We start from the raw sequence: 24,040 nt of genomic DNA on the forward strand, positions 1-24,040 counted from the left end.
AAAATTGTACAGTTGTTAAAATTAACTTCTGGTCACTTGTTAGTAGGCGATGAAAAAGAGTTGGACAGGAAGGGGAGAAATCTTTACTAGTCTTTGCATTAGTTAACACGAGTATTTAAATCTAATTTTATCAAAGCCAAGAATCTCTTCTTTTTGCCGGCCTGCCTTGACAAAGCCTTAATATTTTCAGATTTCCAACATTTTCTATTCTAAATCTGTTGTTTTCTTTATTGATTTAATTCCTTTTCGGGCTTTCGGAGCGTTCTGCTCTGCAACAGAATTTCCAGTCGAGGCTGAATATAGTGGAAACAGACTGCCTCCACTAGCACGGCCTCATGTGTTTGCGCAAACAGAAACAGAAATATACACATAGAACGAAACAGGAGAAAGCCAAAGCAACCAAAACACAGAAGGAAAAAAAAAAAAGAGAGAGAGCAAGAGAGAGAGGGAGAAAAATAGACATTTGAAGAAGATGGTTCTGCTTCTGCTGCTGGTCGTGGATGGAAAGATGAGGGGAAAGAAACGATGTGGTCAAACTGACACATTCCTCGCCGCCAGACAGGAGAAAGTAGGAGAAGAAGGTTTGCGGAAAAGTGCCAGAGATGAAGGTGAAGGGGTGGTTTGGAGGGTGGTGGGGGGTGAAGGAGGTGGAGGAGAGGACAGAGGAAGAGGTCTCTGTCGATGTGGTGTTAAGGCAGTGGTGGATTTTCACACCCCTCCATTTGTCCCCTTTGTAGGGGTGTTTGCGTGCGTGTCAGCGCGGTTGGAGGGGGGGGGGGGAGACAGCCGACAGTGTCAACACTTTGAGCGGGGCACGCTCGGATGCGGTCCGACAGTAGTTGCGTGGCACGGCAAGCGGGGACGGCGTCAGAAGCCTGGAGGACTTGACAGAATTTCACTGGCACAGACTGTTTGATTCATTTGTAATTAAAATATACCTTCAGAGGTAGACGCTTACTTACTTTTTTTTAAGTTGCTTTGACAGCTGTAGTGAACGGTTATCACTTCATAAAATGTGATGCATTATTAATCAAGTGCAACAGTAAAATGCTGCTTTCACATTAATGCATCCATACTAATAATCTGGATTAAAAATTACCCTTTTGTTTTACGACTACTTTTATTTTTCAAACTTCTTCTCACACTTGTGATACTTTTTTTTTTATTCCATAAATCCGTTTTTTTTTCCTCCACTGTGGCTGCTGCTCCTTCTGCTAAATCACAATAAGTCCCGTGCCACTGTTCATTCCTGTTTGTTGGAGTATTTACCGGCTTTTATTCCGTGATTATAGACGAATGTGTAGCTTTTAAGGACGTTACTCTTGCGGCGGGCGATAACAACTTGTCTCCAATTGAAGTGAGCAGTGCTGCTTCCAGTGTAAGTGTCGCTGTACTTCATTTAAAAGGGCGAGATTAAAGTGGTGTGTGTGTGTGTGTGTGTTTGACGGAAGAGAGAGAATGTGTGCGTCTGAAGGAGAGAGAGTCGAGTAATTGAGTAGAATGTCCGTGCTCTGCAAACTAATGCGCCATTCTGCCCCTCTCTTCCCCTGTGGCCCTGTCCCGGCCTCTCTCTCTCTCACTCTCTCTCACTCACTCTCTCTCTCGCTCGCTCTCCGCCCCCTCCCTCCACCGCTGCCACCGCCACCACCTTGGACTGGAGGCCATTGTCTGGGCCATATTGTCTGTCCCCAGAGAGCCTTGATAACCGTGTCTCCATCCACGGAGCGAGAAGGAGGGGGCAAAAAAAAAAAAGAAAGAAAGAAAGAAAAGGAAAGAAAGAACGACAGACAGAAAAATACCAGAGGAGAATGCTAAAGCCGCCCCCCCGTCCCCCGCCTCCCCTTCCTCCCCACTTCCTCCCCTTTTCTCAGCACACTCCCACCCACCCCTTCACCCCTCCGGCTCTCTCCCACCGCGACCTCCCACCCCGGTGTGATCAGCTGACCCTCTCCGGTAGCCAATGGAACAGAGAGAGGGGGAATATTAGGCCGCATTTGTTCTTGTTGTTGTGGTTGTTTGTGGATGGGGGGAGGAGGAGGAGGGAGGAGGAGGGGTCAGGGATAAAGGAAAGATGGAGTGATGAGGAGTTCTTTGGAGTGTTGGAACTGACTGGGGAAGAGGGAGAAAGTGTGTGCGAAACACAGGGAGACAGAAGGAGGTGGCTAACTAGAGTCTGGTCAGATGACATAAGGTCACGGGGTTGGGGTCAAGGGTCAGGTGGAGGTATTCCATTGTCAACAGAGTAGGGGAACTTCAGCGGCGTGCACGTACGATGAGGACGGCGCTCTTCACACATCCCCGTTTCTCTTCTTCTCTACCCCTTCTTCTTCCATCTCTTCAGCCATCCATCACTCCAGGCAGCTTGTCTTACACCAATCCCACTATGCTGCTCTCTCTCTCGCACACACACACACACACACACACACAGAAACACACACGCACCCGCTTACCATCCTACCAATCTACAATAGGAGACAGTGTCAGGAGCTGGGAGCTCACTCCCAGAGCGCTACAATGCAACCTCTGTCTTTCCAGGTAGCGCGGGAGGGAGAGAGGGATGATAGAGAGTGGGGGAGAGATAGAGTGAGAGAGAGAGAGAGGGGGGAGGTCAGAGGAAAAAGGAGGAGACCATTTGGACCCGAGGTGGGAGAGTTTCAAAGTGCGGGACGAAAGAAAGAGGCCAGCTGGGACTCACAGTGTGCGAGTGTATTTGTGTGTGTGTGTGTGTGTGTGTGTTGTCATTTATGTGAGAGAATGAGCTCGCGTTTGTGTGTGTGTGTGTCTGGTTTACAGGGGCAGGCCAAGTCGCTGACAGTGAGACAAATGTTGGGACTCCTTTATGGATTGCTTAACAAATGCAGCACAAATAGTGGCCCCGGCACAACAATGGAAAAACACTGTCCCTCGCTCAATAAACATTATGCAGCGTCTCCCCCTCGCAAAACACCAGGGGAGCGGGGCCGCCGTCCACCGGATGCACTTTTCCTCTCTCCGTCTGTCTCCGTTCACCCCCCACTTCTCCCCCGAATGTGTCTTCCTGACTCTCGCCGTCCTTTTCTCTACAGCAACACTCGCAAGATTTTTCCCACGAGCTCAGACAGACAGATAGAGTTCCTTTTTCCCTTTCCTCCACCGTGCTAAAAAGCCAGTAACGATCACGTCGTCCAGTGACTCAGTGTTAAGAATTAAATGAGGTCTTAAAGAGGAAACATGACAGGGGAAATTTGTGGAGTGATGCCTCCCTGGTGACTAAATCTTTGGGCGGATGAGTGGATGAGGGAGGTAGACTGGCAGAAAAGGAGAGAGAGGTAGTCCCAGAGGCCGCATGAGTTAGCCCACGTCTTCAGCTTCCACCCCCTTTGCTCTCTCTCCCTCTCTCTTTCTCTCTCTCTCTCCCTCCCTCCCTCCCTCCCTCCCCACACACACACACACACACACAAAACACATGACTTTTCCTCCAAGCGTGTGTGTGTGATTAACAGCGGTGACATTAGGTTGTGTGTTATTGCCTTTTGTGGTTAAGCTGGACAGGAAACACGGCTCGGGCTGCCGGCCGCCGATTTAGGGCACCTCACAGAGGATGCTTTGTGTTTGCGAGGCTGAGTGTGCGCGCGTAAGGGTGTGTCTTGTGCGTGTCTGCGTGTGAGCACATACAGGCAGGACCTGTGTTCACATTTTCTCCCCGTTACGCACTGTTTACTCCAACTGAGAAAGTGATCAGGGAAAATCCAGCAGGCCATTTTTTACAGCGTTTTGCTTTAATTCAGGGAGAAAATTCGTAACTTTACGACGTTACGGTGCAGTTACTCTCCGCTGAAGCAACTCTGCAAACTCTTTAATTTGGTTTTCCTCTGGATTCTGGAAATTTTTTTTTTTCTGGGAAGCTTCGAGATACAGTTATTATTTATATAAAGATGCAAAAAAGTCTACCTGAAGCTTGGCAGTAATATTTAAAAGTAACAAAGCCGCACAGAGGAAAAGGGGAATATCGCTGACCTCCTCCAGGTCCTCCCTCCCTTAATCTTTATCCCTCCATCTCGGCTTTTCCTCTCTGTTGCTGCCCCACTCTTCCCACTGTTCAAAAGGACAGTCTATAAATAGATATTAGGCAATATCCTTAAGAGTCTGCTCGGAGAAGAAGGGAGAGAAGGAGAGAGAGAGAGAGAGAGTGGAGGGATGTAGCGACATTCTTACAAACAGCTGATTGTGTAAAGAGGGAACAGCGAGTAAGACAACACCGGGGGTTGAGGGAAAGAGAGAGAGAGAGAGGCAGCGGCAGGACAGGAGATGTTAAAAAAAAAAAAAAAGTTCAATAGTCTGTGACAGAGAGACAGAAGTAGAAAGAGATGGAGAAGTAGTTTCGAAAGCCGAGACGTAGAAAGGCAGGGGAAAACGATAGGCAATAAAGCGAGTGATAGCGCGACACGGGGGAAACATTTGTTTAAATTCCTGCCTGAGGTGTCATACGGATGTAAATGTTGCGGTCGGCTCCTCGGGAGGCGAAAACGCCCTGGGCGCCTTATCTAAAAGGCGCATTCCGCTCAACTATTTTGATATGCCCTTCCATTCCCTCAGAGAGCAATTTCAAAGATAGCTCGCATTTCCACGCAAATAGACCCGCACCTGAGTGACAGGCGGGCACTTCTTAGCACTCTTAAGGTGGATGGAGGGAAAAAAAACTGAAGGGAGAAAAAAAAAAAGAAAAGCCCACAAATGTCACTTTGACTCTTGACAGCACTGTGGAATTAGCCTCTGCGCTTATTTTTACTGTAGACGACGGATTCGACCGGCTGTGTGGTTGAAATAATGGGCTGCGATTTAAAGCGAGGCAGTGCGCGCGGGCACACACACGCGTGCGGACGCGGGAGCGCACACACTTTACTGTGGAATTCTCCAGAGGAGGCTCCCACGCTCCCTGAAAGCTTGTTCTGAGTAGAGGAGTTAACAAGAGCAGTTAGCACCATGATTATGTTAGCAGCCAGACACACAGAGCGAAGGAGCCAGGCGTGTGTGTGTGTGTGTGTGTGTGTGTGTGTGATAGTCTGTGACATTTCTGTGATGGCTGCTTTGTCTTTCCCCTCACTCTTCACCGAAGCTTAAACAAATCTTTGTCCCCGTTTTGCTTAATTTATTTGAAAAGTGTGCGCGTGTGTTTTGCTCGCGTGTTCATAAGCCCGCTGTATTTAAAGATGTTGTGTGTGTGTGGGTAAGCTTGCTGCTGCTGACGTGCCAACATGAAATGGACTCGTTGATTACACTAAGCGATGGCCAGGAGACAGTTAACCACCGCTGATGGCGATTATTCGGCCGGTTAATGGACGTCCGTCGCTGTCCGATTAGTGACTTAGCAGCAGTGGACATATGTGATATGAGAGGGACTTAGTTGAGGAGCCACTAATCGTCAAAAAGCCAAGGGGAAGTGGCGCTCTAATCTCAGTTTAGCACTCTCACCGTGTGTTGTGTGTGTTTGTGTGTTGGGGGGGTTCTGCAGAAGAGTTTCGGAGAACGATTACCTTACTGATTTGTAGATCAAAAATACGCAATATGTGTAATGCTCGATTCTGAGATGTCATCTGTGCTGCTTTGTAGGAAGCGCTCGCAGGAAAGGAAAGGGCATGATTATGCTAATGTTCGCTAATTAAGACCTGCACGACCCCGCCAATTTAGCAACTTAATAAAACCTCGCCTTCTTTAAGTCCTCGCGTGGTTCCGCGCTCCCAGACAGCTTCCTCGGGGTCTCCACCGGCGCGGCGGCGCTGCCAAAACTTTAAATGAAGTAGCCGGCGTAACCTGCACACCCGCTGTGCACCAATTGTGTAGTAATTCGACTTCAAAGGCGAACGGGGAGGGGAGCAGAGAGGGGTTTTATAGCCGGAGAGGAGCTGCGAACGGCCTCCCCTATTCATGGACACCCACCTCTGAGGAAGTGGAGGCAGAGTTGGGGATGCGGGGGGGAGTGGGCAAATGGGAAGTGGAGAAAAAGAAGAGGGGCCAAAAGCTGAAAGAATGATGACACGAAATGTTTGCCACAGAGAGTGAAGTCCTCTCTGTAGAGTTTTTGGATACCTCTGTTGTTTTCCGTGTTAATGTGTAACTGTTCTTGTCTGTGGTTTGCCAAGTCTATCAAGATACTGCATGTCAATGTGGCTACTGTGGTTAAATGACGCATAATAAAAATTTAAAAACCAAATTAAATTCCTCCCTCGCTTTCGGAGATGTTTCCGCAGCAGAGCCGATGTATAACATTAGTGACTCGGGAGGAGTCAGAACTGACCCCAGGTCTGTGTTTGGGGTTACGGCTAGACAGAGGTGTGCACAGGATACAAGGGGAGGTGTGTGTGTGTGTGTGTGTCTCAGACAAAAGGCCTTAGTGTGAGAGAGTGAAAGGAGGTAAAGTAAACAGGCAGCGACGAGGACAGACCTGCAGTGTTCAGGCCTCTGTTCTATGTATGCTCACATGTGTGTGTATATGTGTGTGTGTGTGCGCGCCGCGTGGCTCAAAAGCCCTGCAGTTTGTACAGCTGGGCCTGCCGCTTGCATTGGATGGTGTGTGAAACAACACAGGCGCAAGCGCACACACACACACACACACACACACACACACACTCATGCAGCGTTCTGCTCAGTCATTAAAACGTAAGAATCATAAACCTTATCCCAAGCCAGTTCCAATTATTATATCAGCTGGAGTGCAGCGAGAGCAGTGCCTTATCTCTCTTTTGTCATCGAAACAAATACAAAATCTTTAGCCGTCATTTACGGCCTCATTTTTTTGCTGAACAAGACAGGGCGCCCAGGAGGAAGAGATAAAGAAGTCAGCTGCAGGTACACATTCCTGTTGATTCCTAGAACTTGCGCGTGCACGTGTGTGTGTTCGTCTCTGTACACACTGTGCCCCATAAAAAGCGCATGCACTAAAGCAACATTATTATAACAGCTAGTGAGTGGAACCGTGATTAAAGCCGTCGAAGAAGCCTTTAAAACAGAGAGACTGGAGAACTTTTTGATTTATTGCAGTGATGACTTTTTTTGCTTCAACTTAAAGCGAAGTATTACATGTGCAACTCATAAGTGGATGAAATGGTTCTGGTACAACCTTTGGTAGCGCCACAGAACTCGCCGAAACTCAAAACCGCATGCAAGGAGAACCGTTTGCTTTTTTGGGTTCCTTAAAACATTTTAGACGCGACTGATTCTCAGCTGCACGGCAATTATAATACTAATTTGTAAAGTGGCTTAAATCATTAGATTATCTATGAGATCTGCAAATGTTACAGGCAAAATCTTCCTAAAACAATTAAAGGTGATTAAATTATATCACTAAGACGGAGAGTTGTTTTTTTTTTTATATATATATATATTTAGTTTTTGTTTTTGGAGTGTTACTGCGGGAGGGCTTTATTTAATTTCCACCGCAACCTTCCGCGCTGCGTGTCGTAGCGTGCTGCTTTCCTCATCGCCTCCAGCGAGCGGCACTCAATATTGTTTGCCTTTCCACTGTCATAAGGTAAATAAGCAATGAATTAGCGGCAGGGCTGCTCCAAGGAACAATGCCAGATGTACAGTCCAGAGGAAATCCAATAGAGTCAAGAGTGTAATCAGTTTACCGGAGACAAGCCGGGGGAAAGAGAGAGAGAGAAAGAGAGAGGGGAGGAATTTTTTGAAGGGAGGAGAAGGGCCGAGGAGGAGGAGGACGGAGCGCATCAGAGACGGGCGCGGGTGAAGATACGATGATACGCGTAGGGGAGAATGTGCAGAAGTGTATAAAACGGCTTGTTAAATCAAAGGCGGGGGAACTAATTAGAGGAAGTACATGCCTGTTGCTTGCTTCTTGCTTTTCTCCCCCTCCCCCCCAGAGTCTTCACAGTCCCTCCATCCCTCCATCCACACCTCCATCCCTCCATCCCTGTCATGTGTTGCCTCTGTGCGACTGAGCGTTAGCAGCCTATTACCCAGGGTCATAGTTGCAGTGGCTTCAAGGCTGACAAGTGCATCTGAAAGCACTCAGGCGACGCTGAGAACCACATTAAATTCTATTATTGCCGCGTAGTCGCTGCATCCCTATTCAGCTGAAGTACAGGGAGGCAAATTTACCTTGTGAGAGACAGAGTTCACCTAATAGATGTGGCTTTATATCCCTTCCTTCTTTTCAAGGGAACAAAGCCACAGTAACAAATTCAAACAGCAGGGCCGTCTTGCTGCTGGCTTTTTTCCCTCCAGTTTCTCTATTGTCCAGAGGTTTTCATAAACACATGTTATTGTCACCGCGCATACTGCTCTCACTCTCTGCTCCTTTCTCTTTTTTTTTTGTTGCCTTTCTCCCCTCGCCAATCTGCGTTTTTTTTTTCCCCCCCCTGAAAAGCCCATTGTCAAGACATGGTCATTTCCTCCACAATGCCAGTGCAAGCGGGCTCCATTTGCGGTAATGGCCCCGTCTTTTGGAGACGCGGACGCTGAATGGCCCCCATGGTAAACATACTGTAAGACCTTAGAGTGTGTTTGAAGGTCTGCCAAGAAGCTGGGTGCTCAAAAAAAAAAAAAAAAAACGACTGAAGGGGATATTGTGAGGAGATGCACTCCGAGAGCTCTGTCGTCTGCGCGAGCAGAGTGTGCGACAAAAACAGAAACTTGTCCAAAGAAAACAGAAGAGGGAGAATTGGTGCAGGTTGATGAGATGAATGGGATTTGGTGAACGCCTGTTGGGGGGGCTTAAATATATCTTTATGCCATCATGTTGCAGTAAACAGACAGCAAAGTGGGTAAAAATTTAAAGTTGGATCCGGACATCTGTGTGTGTTCGGGGGCCTAATTTTATCCCCAGGAACCTCCACACTTTCCTCTCGCCACCATCATATAACTCCAGTTGTCATCCTATTATATCATCTTTTGAATATTGCTCACTCTTCCTCCTGTTTTTTCCCTCCTCTCTCTCTCTCTCTCTCTTGTCTTTCTATCTCCTATTTCTTTTTCCAGGATGTCTTCCAAGCGACCAGCCTCTCCATATGGGGGGACAGATGGAGAGGTAACCATGGCAACCAGCAGACAGCGAATGGAGGATGAGGAGAGCGAGGGACTGGGCGGTGTCATCCACCTCCCCCTGGCCTCCTATTGCGGCAAGGTGTCCCCTCGCTCGCCCCCCAACCGCAACTTGGACAGCCCCCCCAACACGGTAAGAGCTGCTGTCGGGATCGCGTTCGGTCCGGCTCTGGGCGAAAGCACCCACCCATGGGCGATGGCGGCCTTGGGAGCCGTCTCGGGGTTACGCTTTCACCCAGGTGTACCAATAAAGATTTTTTTTGATATTAGAATAGTCACATTTGAGAAACTCTTTATAAAAGGTTGTTTTCGTCCAAAAAGAAAATAGCTAAAAAATTTATAAAATTGTGAATCGAAACCCGAAGACTCATCTGAACACATACACTTGCCAAGTCATTAGGTACACTAGTGAATATAAATGTCTTGCACTAAATCTTAGCTTCATGAAGGTTGTAGTGTTCAGGATTTGTTTAAAAAAAAGCTGAGACAGCTGTTGATTCCACCATGTTTTCATTTGCTTGTGGTTTGCAGCGCTGTTGAATTGCATTGTGTTGCACTGACATGTGTTCCTAGGCCAGGCAAAATAACAGAAACACTTTAGTGTTTAATTCAATCCACTTTAACAGCACCACAAACTACATCCTCCAAAACGAGACGGTTGAATTACAGCCTTTCTGAGGCACTTTCAGCATCCAACTGCACGTTATAAAAGTCATGAGAATAAATAAATAAATAAATACAGTCATGAAGACGTATTGAGCGCGAGGCTGTTACATTAGACTGCATTTATTTTACTGGCGTATCTAATGAACTGCCAAAGTGTATTTTTACATTACACATGACTTTTTATCTGATGTCACTCACAATCAATTAGCAGTTAATCTGTTTAGAAATGATGAATGCTTCTTATAACTCATTTGAAATTATCATTTCGCTGAGGGTATCCAAGTAATGTAGCTTATGCTTGATGGTGATTTAGTTTCCTAAAAACATAAAAACATATATAGGCAAATTAAACAAACTGTGGGAAGCAGATGATACGTAGTTCCAAAGCTACAATACCAGAGGCCGAATCTAAAAATCTAAACCTGTGGACACACGTAGAAATTGACTTGGTGTTCCATTTCATCCAGAAGTGAACAGTATAGGGAATACCTGGCTAAGTTACCTGCCCTCATCACTGGCCCGTCCCTCAGTTCTTGATCTCCATTGGCTTCCTGCCCCTGGCATTACTTCCTACAAGTATGTCTGAGAGACCCGGGGTAGAAAGTGACCCCAAAGGGCACAGACCACTGATTAGAGTATAATCACAGTAATCCCAACCTCCAGCCGTATAAAGGGTAAGTTCTGTCCTGAATACAGGCTCCTTAAAGTGAGCTGGACAGTGTGACAGCACATTACAGCCCTTGCTTGGATACATTTTTGTAGCAGACATTAACTCCCTCGAACTTGTGTGTGTATTTGCCATCTCCTGAATCAAACGCATCTTTGTGGAATGAAACAAAATAATTAGCGCTGCGTCGCTTTCGCAGAATTCCTTGTCATTTCTCTTCAAGCAAACAGATTTTCATTCGTCCGCACATTGAATGAACGCGCACACGGCCTGCATCTTGAACTTCGGTATGCTGTTTACTTTTGGTGACGGAGACATTAAAAAAAAAATAAAAAATACCGCGCATATCTCCACAACAAGGAACCAAAATATGTGGATAGTCGCTCGGTGATTGACGGGAGACATGAAAAGAGACGGAATCCTTAAAAAGGCAGAAATTGACTTTCTCTGCCGGTGAAAAACAGTTTGGCGCTCGGAGCTTCTTCTTTTTTTTTTCTTTTTTTTTTTCCCCATGAAGAAAAAAAAAAAGAAAAAAAGAAGGTTCAAGGCTACCGTTTGGGTGCACACGTGTTTTCGCTTTTAATGCGTGCGCCACCAGCCGTCGCCTTGAGCCCATTTGATGCACAGTTGCGTGACTGCAAAATGTGAGCCGTTGGAGTGAGTCACTTTCTTGGGGATGGAGTGTGACATTGTGTGTGGCGGCGCTGGATGTATGGCCCTGTATTTGTATTTGTGCGGTCTGGCTGCATCTCCCGTGGGATTCGCGTTAAATATTTGGATAGGTCGGCGCTGCGTTGGTTGACATGAGAGCGCACGCGGCTAAATTTTTTTTTAAGGTGACTCTGTTTTCCTGTGACTCATTACACATTCTACACATGTGGTGTGACTTACAGGGCATGTTCTGTGCCGTGACTGCGCAGGGTGTGATTACGTGACTGCGCAGGGTGTGACGTGTCGCTGGCGTGCATTATTTATTATCTAGTCCACGCAACAAAATCACGATGGGCGCCGCTTTACCTTCTCCCGGGCTCTCACCTTGATACACGCCTTGACGCAGCAGTTTTCAGATAGCCACCGCTGACCTTTCCCCCGTGCTGACAATAAACCGCTGTAAAACAATGAAATGACGCTTAGCTGCCGTAATGGAAAGCTAATTCCGTAATTAGCCCGCTGATTAGCCCGCGGGCCGCTCCCACGGTGGACTCTGCGTGTGTGGCAGGTGCCGACTGTAAACCAAAGTCCTGGGACCACGGGGGAACACTACACACACACACACAAACAAACGCTCGTTTGCCCTGTACGGGTTATCTGTTCGCTGATGAGGACACTGATTTTGAATACGCAAATAAAAAACACTGCTATTATCTTCCTTAAGATTTTATATGGAGCAGGTTGTTGGCGTTGTGAGGGGACATAGCGTAATAGATGATGTGGATTATTAAATCCGCATTTCTCTGTGTCTGACAGAGGAGAATTGGGGTTTATGTGACTATGTGCTTGTTGTAAGATGTACGTGGAGGTTTATTTGGGAAGGGGGGTTAACAGTGCCAATCCCTTCACCGCTGGCTGTCAGGAAAGAGTGGATGAAGAGTGAAGAGAAGGGAGATTTAGAACGAGGTGGGGGAGTTTTCAGGGAGCGGGATGGGGGCGAGGGGGCCGGTCTCCGTCTCGGGGCCGTTGTCGTAAAGTGATGGGGCAAGTAAATGGCTCGTCTGCAACTGGTTGACTTGGAAGTGAGGCAGCAGGGGACGGCGAGAGGAGAGGGGAGGGAGGGAGGGAGGGAGATTACAGCTTTATCCTGTCATAGTAAATTAACACGGTGGCGGAGAAGCGCTCGGCTACACACTGACCTCTTCATTCCGCCTGCCTGTTCGGCTTTGGCTCGGCCGCTTTACCTGCCCACTCCAGCTGCACAGAATGAAAACAGTACTTTACAAAAGCCTGTAAGGTGTTTTCATTATTTTTATTTATTTTTTTATTATTATTGCACAAACCCAGGCACAGGAACATCGCCGCTCATAATGGTTTGCAAATGAATGTAGTTTAGCTAAAAGGCCGTTCCGCTGAAGTTCTCGCCGAGCGGCCGGGCCCTGATTGGCTGGGACGGGCTCGGGCCACGAAGTTGTAAAGAGGCCGCTGTTTATTTGGCGGGTATCAAAATTTCGCGGGGGAAAACGGCGAATTGTCACTTTCAAGTCCGCATCTTTTTGATATCTCGCTTTCGTCTTGATCTTTTAATATTTATATTTGCAGAGCCGCAACAAAAAAATAAAAATAAAATGTTTACACATCAAGCAGAGGCAAGCATCTTCTCTCGTCAATGTGTTAATGGGCAAACACTAATTATTTCATTAACAGGCGGGATGCGCGCTCACGCGATCTAAAACTAAGACGTCTCGTCCACTCCGCGTTCAACCCCCTCCACGGGCCGCCCCCCTTCCCTCCCTCCCTCCTTTTTTTTTTATTTTTTATTTTTTTTGTGCAATTTGTATGTGTGATTATTCGCGTGTGTGTTCATGTGAATTTGACAGATTTAACACAGCCACTGAGCAGTCTTGAGACGCAGTGGTCACACTTAATTTCCCATGCCAGTGATGCACTAATGAATCAACACACGGTTGCCTGTCAACAGTGAGGGGTCGTGGTAAAATTTACTGGCGTGTGCATCTTAAACAAACTGCTATTTAGAATACGGAAAATACAGCTGCGTGTTTTCAGATAAGGAAAGGGCAAGTGTGTAATTCCTTGGACAATAAGCGAAATAGACAATTTGGGGACACTTAAATTTGGGATTCGCCGGCGGAGCGGTTATCTCGGCGCAAATGTTTTTTGTTCTAATTTCGGGGTCAATTGTACAGTTCGAGAATGTTGTCGGAACACAAGGAGGGAAAGTGTGTTTGCGTCGCTTGTCCCAGCCTGAGGGACCCCCAAAGTAAAAACTGACAGCGCCTGTGTTTAGCCATGGCATGTAAAGGGATTTGCTTCGTGTGTGTGTGTGTGTGTATGTGTTTAGCAGTGCGTCGGAGGCGTATATATTTTGGAGATTGGCAGCTCTGGCGTAAAAGTCGAAACCCCCCGCCCCACCGCCACCCCTCCCGTAGCCACGTTCTCTCGGTGTGTGTGCGTGTTTTCGTTGAGCAGCTGTTTCCAGTTCTTGCCGCTGCCACATCGTCCACGCCTTGATCCGCAGCGACGCGCCAGGCACCGAATATTGTTTTCCGCGCATGCACCTTGCTCACCTCGAGACACGTCAAGTCCTGGAAGGAGGAGGGAGAGAGAGTTTCTTCTGTCGGGCAACGGAGAAGGAGTAAAGAAAAAAAAAGAATATGAACAGCAGCATCTGTGCTGGCTGTAGGAAAAAAATAGCAGTTGGATTTCCCCCCCCCCTTCTTTTTTTTTTTTTTTTTATATTTGGCAAGAGTTAAGTGTTTTTAAACCAACCTCCCCTCACAGATGAGCTTAAGAAGACAAAAGTTGTTTAATTCGGTTCCATTGCAGAGGCAGTAAAAGGATAAAGAGAGTGAGGCGCAATTTTTACTTTGTTCCAGTCATTTGGAAGAGAATTGACATCTGCAAACTAAAGGCAGAACCGCCCACACTGCCAGCCTGCCACATCCAGCGCGTATAAATACATATATGCAGACACTCACACATTAGCACACACACCTACAGGCTATGTGCACTCGCGGTGTCACACATATATGCACAGAAATGGCAAAAGAAAAACCTGCTCGCACACATGCACCGAGACCGAGAGGAGGGCATGAACGTTTACAGTAGCCAGAATTTCTGTTTGTACTCATGAATAAATGCATGTTGATGAGAAAAAGTTTTGCAACCTGAGCCGCTCACGGGGAGGAAAGGAGCGTGTCGCCGGCGCGCACGTCCGCCGAGCGACACGCGTGTACGTTTTTTTTTTGATCCCCCTGTTTTGGACTTTGCGGCTCAAATCGCCAGCGAGGCCTGTAGAAGGAGGGTAGAGCCGTTTAAGTTGGGACGGGGCTGTCTGCGCGAGTTCACACGTAAATAATGTCGCGGGCCCTAACGTACGGGGGGGCCTTTGAAGAAGCCACGGCTCCCTGCTAATTCCCTTTGATTGGGAAATGACCTTCATTGTTGGACGCAGCAAGATGACATCTCCCTGGCAGCTTTTCCACCAAGCGAGGAGATCCGACAACCCCTCACCCCACCGGCTCCATCCCTCCTCTCACCCCCCCCCCGCACCCTCGCTTCCATCTCCCTCCCATATTCTTGTTCTGTTTGTTTTGTTTGCGCGACATCTTTCTCGAAAGAAAGAGTGCGGCTGTTTTAAGTAGGCGCTGGATTAGATAAATGGGATGTGACAGGTGTGACCGCTGCCTTCAAGATGCCTGCCTTCCTCTTGCTCTCTCTTTCCCCTCATATCTCTCTGTCAACTCTCTCTCTCTCTCTCCCTCATTTCCTCTAATAACGCCGCCTCTCTCTCTTTCTTGTTTTCGGATTCCGCTCTTTCTCTCTTTCTTTGACTTTTACACGCTCGCGCTCCTTCTCTCCCCCCCCCCCCCCCCCCTTGTCTCGTTGCATTTGCATGTCGTTTGTCGGCGCTGACGCAACCCGCAGCCGCAAATCCGCTCATTTGAAGTCTGAATTTCCCTAATCTGGAGAACAGGAGAGAAAGCGAGGGGAGAAGGGACGGAAGGCAACAAAGAAGCAGCAACTTGGTCAGGTGGTGAGAGGAGAAGAGTGAAGCCTTTTAGGGCTTTGAGATCACAAGACGCTCTGTGAGCACTGCGCAGCCCTCAGAGCCGCAGAGTTAGCAGCCTCAACGGCCGCAGCCGACCTGAGCCTCATCACCTCGTCTTATGTATACGACTGCTCCGGCCTTATCATTGCTGTCACAATCTGTCCCTGTGTTACAATGCATGTGCAAGAATGCCGAGGAGAGAATTAGTGAATTATTGAGCGTGCTGACTTATTCAGAGCTGCAGAGAGAAGGGAGAGAAAGTCAGTGAGGGGTTGAAAATGCCAAGTGATAATGGTCTGCTGTACCTCTCATATAGTGTTTGGCCACTGACGAGGAAAGCAACGTCAATAGTGAAAGCCTATACCTGGACTTACCTATACTTTTTATAGACTTAGACCTTTATTTATTTCTTTTTTAATCTGTAGATTAGAGAGGAATCTGGACTCATCTAGACCTGGATGACTTCATCATGGACTGTGATCTCAGGATGAAGTTCCACTTCCACCACCAGCCTGCGAGTTAATGATTAGGAAAAAAAACAATCCCCTCCTTAATACGGCATCATTAATGCAGCTGCAGCGTGCACTCCCACCCACACACGGGCCAACCCTTCACCGTGCATATATATATGTGTGCCGCTGTCCCAGGTGGCGTGCCCCATACTGTAGTGAGATTAGCCAAAGATTAACCCCGTGGACCATTGACCCTCGTGTTTACAAAGAGCTGAGCTGACAGACCTGTTGGCTGATTGACTCACTGACTCATTTCTTTCTGTAATTAAACAGCGAGCCTCGTGCCTCGGCGCACCTGAGCGCAAGTTCAGGTGGGAGCGCGGCGCGTGTGCCTGCGTTCCTGTCGGCGCGTTGTACGGCGTCCGTACGCTCGGCAGTGTGCGAGGAAGAGGAGGCGTTTGCGCGCTCTCGCTCTCGGTGTCACTGTTAATTGGGCTGAGCCAGCTTAAAGCCGGCCGCACAAGCAAACACAGGTTTTACTGGGTCACAGATTAAGATGCTGAAAGTTACTTACCGCTCAGCCGACCCCGTGAGGTCTGTTGTTGCTGCTCATTCATCCAAAGTTGCAGAAGTTACCATTTTACAAGAGACGATTTTGGATGCATTCTAATAAAACAGTCCTGCTCTAATTACCCCTTGACTGCTATATTGTTCAGGTATAATAGTTTAAGAAAGGTGGTAATTCAGCTGATCTTTGTGGAGGATGTAGTTTGTGGTTTGTGCTGTTGAACCTGATTGAATTAAATACAAAGGCGTTTCTGTTATTTAGCGTCGCCCTCAGACTAAAATAGGGTTTTCGGAATAATAGAAACTCGTGTCGATACAACACAATACAATTCGATAGTACTAAAAAATGGAAACACGGCTGAATTGTCGATTCAAGTGTGTTCCTCAGTACTCTCTTAGTTATTGTCGACAAAGGCTGAATACTCCAACCTTCGTGAAGCTAAGATTTTGAGCACAACTGTTATGTCAGAATGTATTTGTTTTCACTGGTGTACCTAATGAACTGGCAAGTGAGTTTGACAACATTCCTAATATTCAGAAGTCATTAAACTAAACTCATAAAAACCTTAGAGGCAAGACTGCAGGATAATTATTCATTAAGACCGGCTGCCATAATGAGCTTTACTTTAAACCGTACACGTTATATTTTGTTGCCATCTTTCTGATTGTTGTGCGTTTTTTTTTTTTTTTTTTTTTATCCGCCCAGCCCTTCCATAAGTTTATGGAAATGATTTGACACAGCTCCAGAGCTTTGTTATTTCAAAAGGAATGCATTTTTTCAGATTTGGCCGTTTGATGGAGTTGCATCCTCAGCATTAATTGTCACGAATCTTCGGGACAAAAGTGAAAGCGGCGCCGAAACTTGGGCCTCGGATTCGGGGCTCTGGCGTTGGACGTCCCTCAAAGGGAGCTACGGGACGCTTTGTAATGAAGAGTTAGCGTGACACTTAAGAGTGTGTGCGGAGTCCTTTTATTGTTGTTTCATGTGTTCACTCTGTCAAGTACCTCCAAGTCAGTCAAATGCAGATGCCAGAGGATGTGAGAGAGGGAAAGAAGATGTATGCCCTAAGTTGAGATAACTGGCTGGGGATGAAAGTTGTTGCGTTGGGGTATAAGAAGGGGAGATGGAGAGAATAAAGGAGGAAATAAGGATGGAGATAATGAGTGGGTTTATGCCAGCTCTCCTCAGTCTCCTCCTTTATGTCTTAAAGTTTAGGTAATTTCTGAAACTAATAGTTCATTTTCTTTCTCTACCTTCTGTTTTTCTCCACTCCATCCAGGAGCACGATGGCACTAAGGGGAGCTCATTGAGTCCTTACCCCCAGCACAATGCTACCTCACCGGGCAAAGAGGAGGGCGGAGGCGGGGGTCGCCCCTGCAGCGACGGGGGCTCGGCCGCGGGCACCCTGGGAACCCCCGAGAGGCGCAAGGGCAGCCTGGCAGACGTGGTGGACACACTGAAGCAACGCAAGATGGAGGAGCTGATCAAAAACGAGCCAGAAGGTCAGTGATGAAAGGAGACGCTGGTGCGGCCAGATGTGTGATCTCCAAGTCCTCTCCGTCTCCCTGGCCCCACGCCGCACTTTTATCACACTCTGTTGTCCTTTCCCTCTCCTTCTTTCTTTCTTTCTTTCTTTCTTTCCGTCTGTCTCGTAGTCTCCGCGTCTCTCTCTCACTCTTTCCCCTCTGTTATGAACCCACTCACATTCAGATGAGAGGCGAGCCTTTGTTTTTCCAGCATACAGACAGACAGCATCAGCTGCTTGGGTCTATTGTCCACCATGCTTTGCATATTTATCACAACCTGACAAATAAGATGTGTGCGTGTGTGCGTGCTTGAGCGTGTGAAAGGCCTGCAATCACTCTTGGATCTCGTAACAGCTCTCCAAATGTATTCCCAGCTTTAATTTCGAGGAACGCTAACGTTGAAAAAGCTAAGAAAAATAATCAGTGAGGGTTAAACGCCTCTCTCCCTTTCCTGCTAATTTTGTAACCTCTAGGCTAAGCCCTCAGATAAAGATTTCACACACTGTTGAGGAAGCTAAACTAGAGTCTTGCCCAGGGCCTGCATAACACGGCTCGATTAGCCCCCACATGTCATTCTCAAATTTAGCCTGGGGCTAACAGTTGGAGTCGAGAAAAGAGATAAAATTAGCCCGTGGCCAACGCTAATTTCCACTGGGCAGATAAATGGCAGCTTAAGTCGCTATGAAATGCATGTAATAGTGATAATGTGATACGGATGTCACTAACAGGTGTCCATCTCCTTTAGGAGGATGGGGTGGTATAAATAACACGGGTCATTGCTGTGCTGCAGAGGGATGTTGATGTCCCTGGAGCTAGTTGGGGTATCCTGACCTGCTCTAGAGCACTTAAGCAAAGCAGATAAAAGGTCTTCGAATGGAAAATGTTGGGCCCGGTCCAAAACGGACCCACGGTAAACACTCCCAGACATGCAGGGCATGCATTTACCCAAAGGATGAACTATATAAATTGTGTTAGAGAGGGGAGTTTTGGCAGCAGGATGCAAACTTTGCTCACATCTGCGTGCTCTTAGCCCAGTAAAATAAGACCCTAGCAAACTACACAAGATCAGACTTACCTCAACCACATCTTCTTATACACCTCCAAACTTTTTCTTTTGCCTTCCGGCTTCAGTGCAGCGCATAAACATTTATATTCAATCATCTCCGAACATGCAGACTCGATCCCATGCGACACCAGGCCCGAAAGGTGAAAGAACAGCGCGGCAGGGCGGTGTGTATTTGCCTTTAAGTGAAGGTGCGCGGTGCGTGTTTGTGTTCCCTCAGCACATCAACAGGCTTTCATTTCAAGCAGCGATGTGCTAAACTTATTTTCCAGGCTTTTCTGTAAGGTTTTCAAAGCGGTGGAGACTGCTGGTCAGCTCTCACCGTCTGGTTGTTTTTATTCCAGTCGATAGAGAGGCCTGTTGTGGCACATTTTACACACACAAAAAAAAAAAAAAGAAAAAAAAAAGAAAAAGCTGGACTGTTTGTCGAGCCGAGCTGTAATTGAGGTGTGTTTTGGGTTGTTCGCTGCTTCACTGGACCTCATGAACCGGCTGCACAGGAAAAAAACAACAATAATGGATCTTTATGAGTCAGCCAGCGCCGAGTGAGAGGGAGGGGAGGGAGGGAGGGAGGAAAGAGTGAGGAGGAAAAGACAGGAGGTGAAGGAAAGGAAAGTGGAGGAGAGAAAGAGCAGTGTCTTCACAGACCCCATTAGCACAGTGCCACGGTGGTGCGGCATCCAAACCAACCCGAAGCATTATCTGGCCCTACGTTTAAATGAAACGCGCTAACAAAAGGCCCCAGCGCCTCCAGACCCGGCACATACACACACACACACACACACAAAAAAAAAAAGAAAAAAACCCAGGCCAAGCAAAAGAGAAAGGAAGAAAGAAAAGAGAGTAAAAGAAGAAAAGAGAAGCTGAGAAAAGATGAAGAGAGGCAGAGGGAAATGGAGAGAGAGGGGAGGGGGGGGGGAGAGAGGAGAAACGATGAGGGGCGGTATTGAACGCGAGATAGAAATCCCTTTTCTGTGCCCGGCTAGCTATTGTTTGGCTGTGTGGCTCACAAAGGCCATTAGCAGCAAACAGCAGGTTGGGATGAAAATTTAATGAAGGCTTTAATCATTATGAAAGGCCCGGAATATTACTGCTCTCTCTGTCTCCCTCTCTCTCTCTCCCTCTCTCTTAGACACTCATGCGCTGCTTCCAGCTGGATCAATGATACGCACACACATTCAGAGTGTAAGAACATTAACACCGGGAGGGATGTGAACAAGGGGCCAAAGACACAAAATGGGTCAGAAAACGATAAACATCTCGAAACAGAAAGAGAAGCTTGACGTATCGAAGGCAGGCCCTGAGCTAGGCGTCACACACACACACACACACGCGCGGTCACACACACTGAGCACGCCTTAACTTTGAAAGATTTAGTTTTGTGTCTGTGGCTAGTGTTGCTCTACTTAGGCTAGATGAATGGAGAGTGGTAGATACTGGGTCAGTGTGCGTGCTGTTAAAGCCTTTTGGGAGCATGTATACTTGTGTATTTGCATATGTATTTGAGACGGAACGTGCGTTGCGTGTGTGTGTGTGTGTGTTAGGGGAAGGGTTGTGTTTTGAGCGCATGTGTGTAAGGTGCGGTGTTTGTGTGCTGGCCTCTAATAAATGACTAGCCAGGTTGTCCCCCATGGCCCGGCCCAACCGTGCTCCACCGCTCTCCTGCTCTCTCCATTCATCTCCCGTCTCTCTCCACCGGCCACCTGCTACCCGGGAGATCCTCTCCGATACATGTATGTACGGGAAACACACACACACACGTGGAGCGTCAGTTGCTGTCTTTAATAAATTCTTCAGGAGCAGCAGATAAGAATGCCGTGACACCGCCTGCGTACGTTCGCGTGCGTGCCGGCGTGTGTGTGTGTCGTTCGTCGGGATTCGGCGCGGGAGGCCGCCGGGCGAGGGGCACGTGCTGGAGTGTGCGCGCGTGTCATTACGTGGAATAATGAGAGCAGAGAGCGGGGCGTCACGGGAGGCGCGGGGTCGAGAGGAGAGTCGAGGCTAAAACCCAGGAGAGATGGCTGCACAAGTGCACACACAAACGCACCTGGATGGCTGAAGAGACACACACACACCTGGACAGTTGGCTTGGACTCGCCATTTAACCCCTCGTGACCCCTGTGGCACAGAGCAAGGCCCGGTGATAATCTATTAGCTCAGCTGTGGGAAAACTTCTGAGAGATAGATAGATAGATAGATAGATAGATAGATGCTGTGAAATAAGGAGGGAAAATGAAGGAAATTAAAAGGAAAGGAAACATCACTAAATGGGGCACAGATGTTCCTCTCGGCCCCTGGAGTGGCGCCTCCACTGCCCTGGACTTTCACCAGACACTCTGCCTCATTCCTCCTCTCTCCTCTCTTCTCCTCTCCCCTCTCCTCTCTCTCTCCTCGTCTCACTGCATGGCAGCTTTGACTGTAAGTGGCTCACACATTAAGTGCCAGCTGAGCTCCGTCTCTGGACCCGTCTGTTGACCCTCTGCTACCCAGCCACAGCTACCCGTCACCAGGGCTCCGCCGCCTCTGGGACGTTTTATGGTTTCTTCTATTTAGCGTAGCCTCAGCTGTAACCCTGGAATAAACAAAGGTTCTCTGGAAGAAATCTGAGTGAAGCTGCTGTACATATTTTTAACTGAGCAAACCTTTATATTACATTAGGCTTTAAAGAAATATGTAAGTTTTAAAGAATCCATCACTCAATGTATAAGCCTGGCAGTGGCTGTAGAAATGTTAGGACTTCAGAAAAACAAGAAAATCTGATTTTATAAATTAAATCCTTAGCTAACAGCAGTTTTTTCAATTTTCTTCTAGTTCTATGTATTCTGAAAAAACTAAATTTGTCCTTTGGGTCAAATGTGACCCTTCTTTAAAAGTTTTTACATCACATAATTTTATGTAAATGTGGTTTACTGCCCATGAATTCTGCAAAAATAGTGTCCAATATATATTAATTAGTTAAAAGAAGTTGGTTAACAATGTGTAACACCAAATTAGGAGATTTTATTTTAGCCTTTATAAATAGTCAAACGGTCCGGAGTGAGTGAGTTTTGGTCCGGGAGGACAAAAGTTGCATGATCGACGGGAAGACAATACGAGGGTAAAAACATCCCGTGGTTCCTGAATTAATAAGGTCAGATGCAGACCTCCCTGGTGTGTTAATTGATTGATTTTGACCTCCGGCTGGTAACTAAACAGAAATCAGAAACCGAAGAGAAAACGTCCAACGAACAAAGTGATTGCCGTGAATCACAGTTCAAGCAATAACTCTGCTCCTGATTGCGTGCCTTCGGTGGTCACCTCCCTTTACTGGCAGTCACATCATTGGGGTCAACAAACGGCAATATTGTTGTTGTTTCGCTGAGCTCTGGGGTCAGACCCTTTGCCGCTGCACTTTATAGCTTTTATCCGGACGCACGTGCAGGGAAACAAGAGACGGACTCGTTGCATATAGGGGCTGACGCCCACACGCGCTGGCGGACAGCGCGCAGGTTTACAGCCGTGCGTGCAACCTCGGGGTCAACCAAAATGCTGTTTTACGGCTGAAAGTACTCGCCGCTCCGGGGCACTGGTTTTCATACTGAAAATGCCAACTCAGTGACAGATGTCACACAACATACACACACACACGCACACGGACACATTCTCGCACATGCACACACACGGCACTTCATCTATCTTCAAGGCATGGAGGGAACCCAGGGGTTGCTTTTAGAGAGCATTGAGGCATTTTATAGGACAGCACTTAGGCGAGGCCATTGTGCCACACAAGCACACGGTGGCCGGAGCTCCCTCACGCCTCTGTACACTCCAATGGGTGACAATGGGAAGGGCGGATACATTCTGCCAAGAAGAAGGAGAGAGAGTATGAAAGGGATAAAAAAAAAAAGCGCTGGAGAAGTGGAGGGATCGAGGCAGTCTCTCGTTCATCCGTCCATCAGCCCTCCTCCAACCCCCCTCCTCCTCTTCACTTTGCTTAATCCTTCTTCTTCTTCTCTGCTATCTGGGGGGCTACGTCAAACACACACACACACATATATATGCACACACACTATAAACATCAACAATGACATATACAGCCCTCGCAAGTCATCACATGGACCTCCGATTTTTAAGCACAGATCCCTGAGGGGAATTTGCGGACTGCACACACACACACAAACGCTCACACATGCACACAGCAGCAGGTTCACAGCCCTAGCGTGGGAGCGGGCGAATGTCTTTATGTGATTTCCACCCTTTGTTGGTAATTAGTTAGTTGTATAAATTAACATGAAGTGCAGCAGGACTCTCACAGCCATTGTTTGCCGCGATTATTCTTCTCACACTGGGAAAAGGAAGGCGAGTGAAATGAAACAGAAGGGGAGGTTGAAAGAGAGAATTGTTTTTTTTTTTTTTTTCTTCTCCGCTATTTTATTCACTAAAAGCAAATAGATAAAGCTTGGGCAAGCGAGAAAAAGGAAGATTTTGTCCTCCTGTTCGCCAATTAAAGAGCTCGAAGTACGCGGTCAGTATTCACTGAAGAAAACTTTCCATCGCCCTCATGAGGATAACTCTGCCTTGAACCCTTTGCTAAGAACTACGATTTGAACTTGAGGTGTTGTTTTTTTATGATTCACCGCCGATTCCGTGACCCGGTAGAGAAAGAGAAAGCCTTCAGTGGTCAGATTCAGAACATTCTTTGCTTGGAAAGATCACATTATTGAAAAAGAAGTGGTATCCTTACGCTCGAGTGAAACTCGCTTTGAATCAGGCGAGGAGCTCGTGCTTCGCGTTGCTTATCTAAGAAAACCAATTCCTCTTTATTTATCGTTCTTCCCAGTTATCCGGGTGTCATTGTGTCAGTTAAATTCACAGCGTTTGTTGTGGAGGTGAGGGGAGAAAAAAATAAATAAAAATCATCATGGACGTGACTCACAATTCAAATCGAGTCAATTCGGACTTTTTTTTTTTTTTTTTCTTTTGTGGCATGAGAATCGGGCAACGTCATGGGGCGAACCTGAGGCCTATTGTGGCCCGGGCCATTGTTGGCTTGATGAAAGGCGCATTCAAGTCACTTTTCTTATTGAATTGTTTTGCGTCCGCTTTTCAACGTGGCATTCTCTCCCCAGCCTTGCACGAGACAATCGGTGGGGATGAAACTCCTTTCGGCCATTCTTCCCGGTCCAGATGAGCGATATTAAGGAGATGAATGGTGTGTGTGTGTGTGCGCGCGCTCGCCTGTGTGTGTCTGTGCGTTTGTGTTTTTTTGGGGGGAAAAGCAGTGCCCCAGCTTTTGTCCAATACATGAGCATAAAGGGGCTTAGGCAGAAGAGAGAGGGGTCCTGTGGTTTTTCTGAAGG

At 47.4% G+C, this 24,040-nt stretch overlaps 1 protein-coding gene across 1 annotated transcript in view; it reads left to right on the forward strand.

Moving 5' to 3' along the window:
* Positions 1–8,973: 8,973 nt before the first annotated feature.
* sox5 (SRY-box transcription factor 5) overlaps positions 8,974–24,040 on the forward strand; it is a 71,458-nt gene continuing 56,391 nt past the window's right edge. The window contains exons 1-2 of the mRNA XM_084573337.1: positions 8,974–9,169; positions 17,392–17,614. Coding sequence (XP_084429463.1) covers positions 8,975–9,169; positions 17,392–17,614 — 418 coding nt within the window. The 5' untranslated portion in view covers position 8,974. The remainder of the gene's footprint in view (positions 9,170–17,391; positions 17,615–24,040) is intronic.

This window comes from Chelon labrosus, assembly GCF_963514085.1.
Source record: "Chelon labrosus genome assembly, chromosome: 23".
In the NCBI taxonomy this organism is placed as follows: domain Eukaryota; kingdom Metazoa; phylum Chordata; class Actinopteri; order Mugiliformes; family Mugilidae; genus Chelon; species Chelon labrosus.